Source organism: Mesitornis unicolor, unplaced genomic scaffold (assembly GCF_000695765.1).
Source record: "Mesitornis unicolor isolate BGI_N332 unplaced genomic scaffold, ASM69576v1 scaffold41694, whole genome shotgun sequence".
Taxonomy (NCBI): domain Eukaryota; kingdom Metazoa; phylum Chordata; class Aves; order Mesitornithiformes; family Mesitornithidae; genus Mesitornis; species Mesitornis unicolor.
Window position 1 is genome coordinate 1,003 of NW_010180135.1, and position 400 is coordinate 1,402.

Genomic DNA, 400 nt, shown 5'->3' on the forward strand with positions numbered 1-400 from the left:
CGGCTTCCAAAAGGCGGAGCGGGGACCCGAAGACTCCACACGGCTCAGGACGAATCACCTGGAAAGGCGGGGAGCAGAGTCAGGGTCCCCCTTCTTAAAGGTACCCAGTTCCAGTTCACCACCCCCAAACCAGCCCTCACCACCTCCATCCATACCACATGCAGGCACATCTGGGGTTGGGGGGAAAGATGGAGGAGAGCTTTGCCTCCCTGCTCTAACCCACTCCCCATGCTCAGCTCCTCTTTCCATGAGGAAGTAGAGAGACTGGGGCACGCACCGTTTTGGAGGTGAACTGGTGCTGGGGTGGCGGGAGGCTCCGTGGGGGTGAGGGGAAGGGGGCTGGTGCTGGCTGCCCCAAGGAGCTGCCCTCAGTGCGGCTCTTCTGTCCTGGGCCACCTGG

The 400-nt window shown here is 62.5% G+C and overlaps 1 protein-coding gene across 1 annotated transcript in view; it reads right to left on the reverse strand.

Moving 5' to 3' along the window:
- The window catches only part of LOC104539484 (rho GTPase-activating protein gacR-like), a gene marked incomplete at both ends in the record, with an annotated part of 3,215 nt that overhangs the window by 999 nt on the left and 1,816 nt on the right, over positions 1 to 400 (reverse strand). Inside the window, one exon of the mRNA XM_010183016.1 lies at positions 278 to 396. Coding sequence (XP_010181318.1) covers positions 278 to 396 — 119 coding nt within the window. The remainder of the gene's footprint in view (positions 1 to 277; positions 397 to 400) is intronic.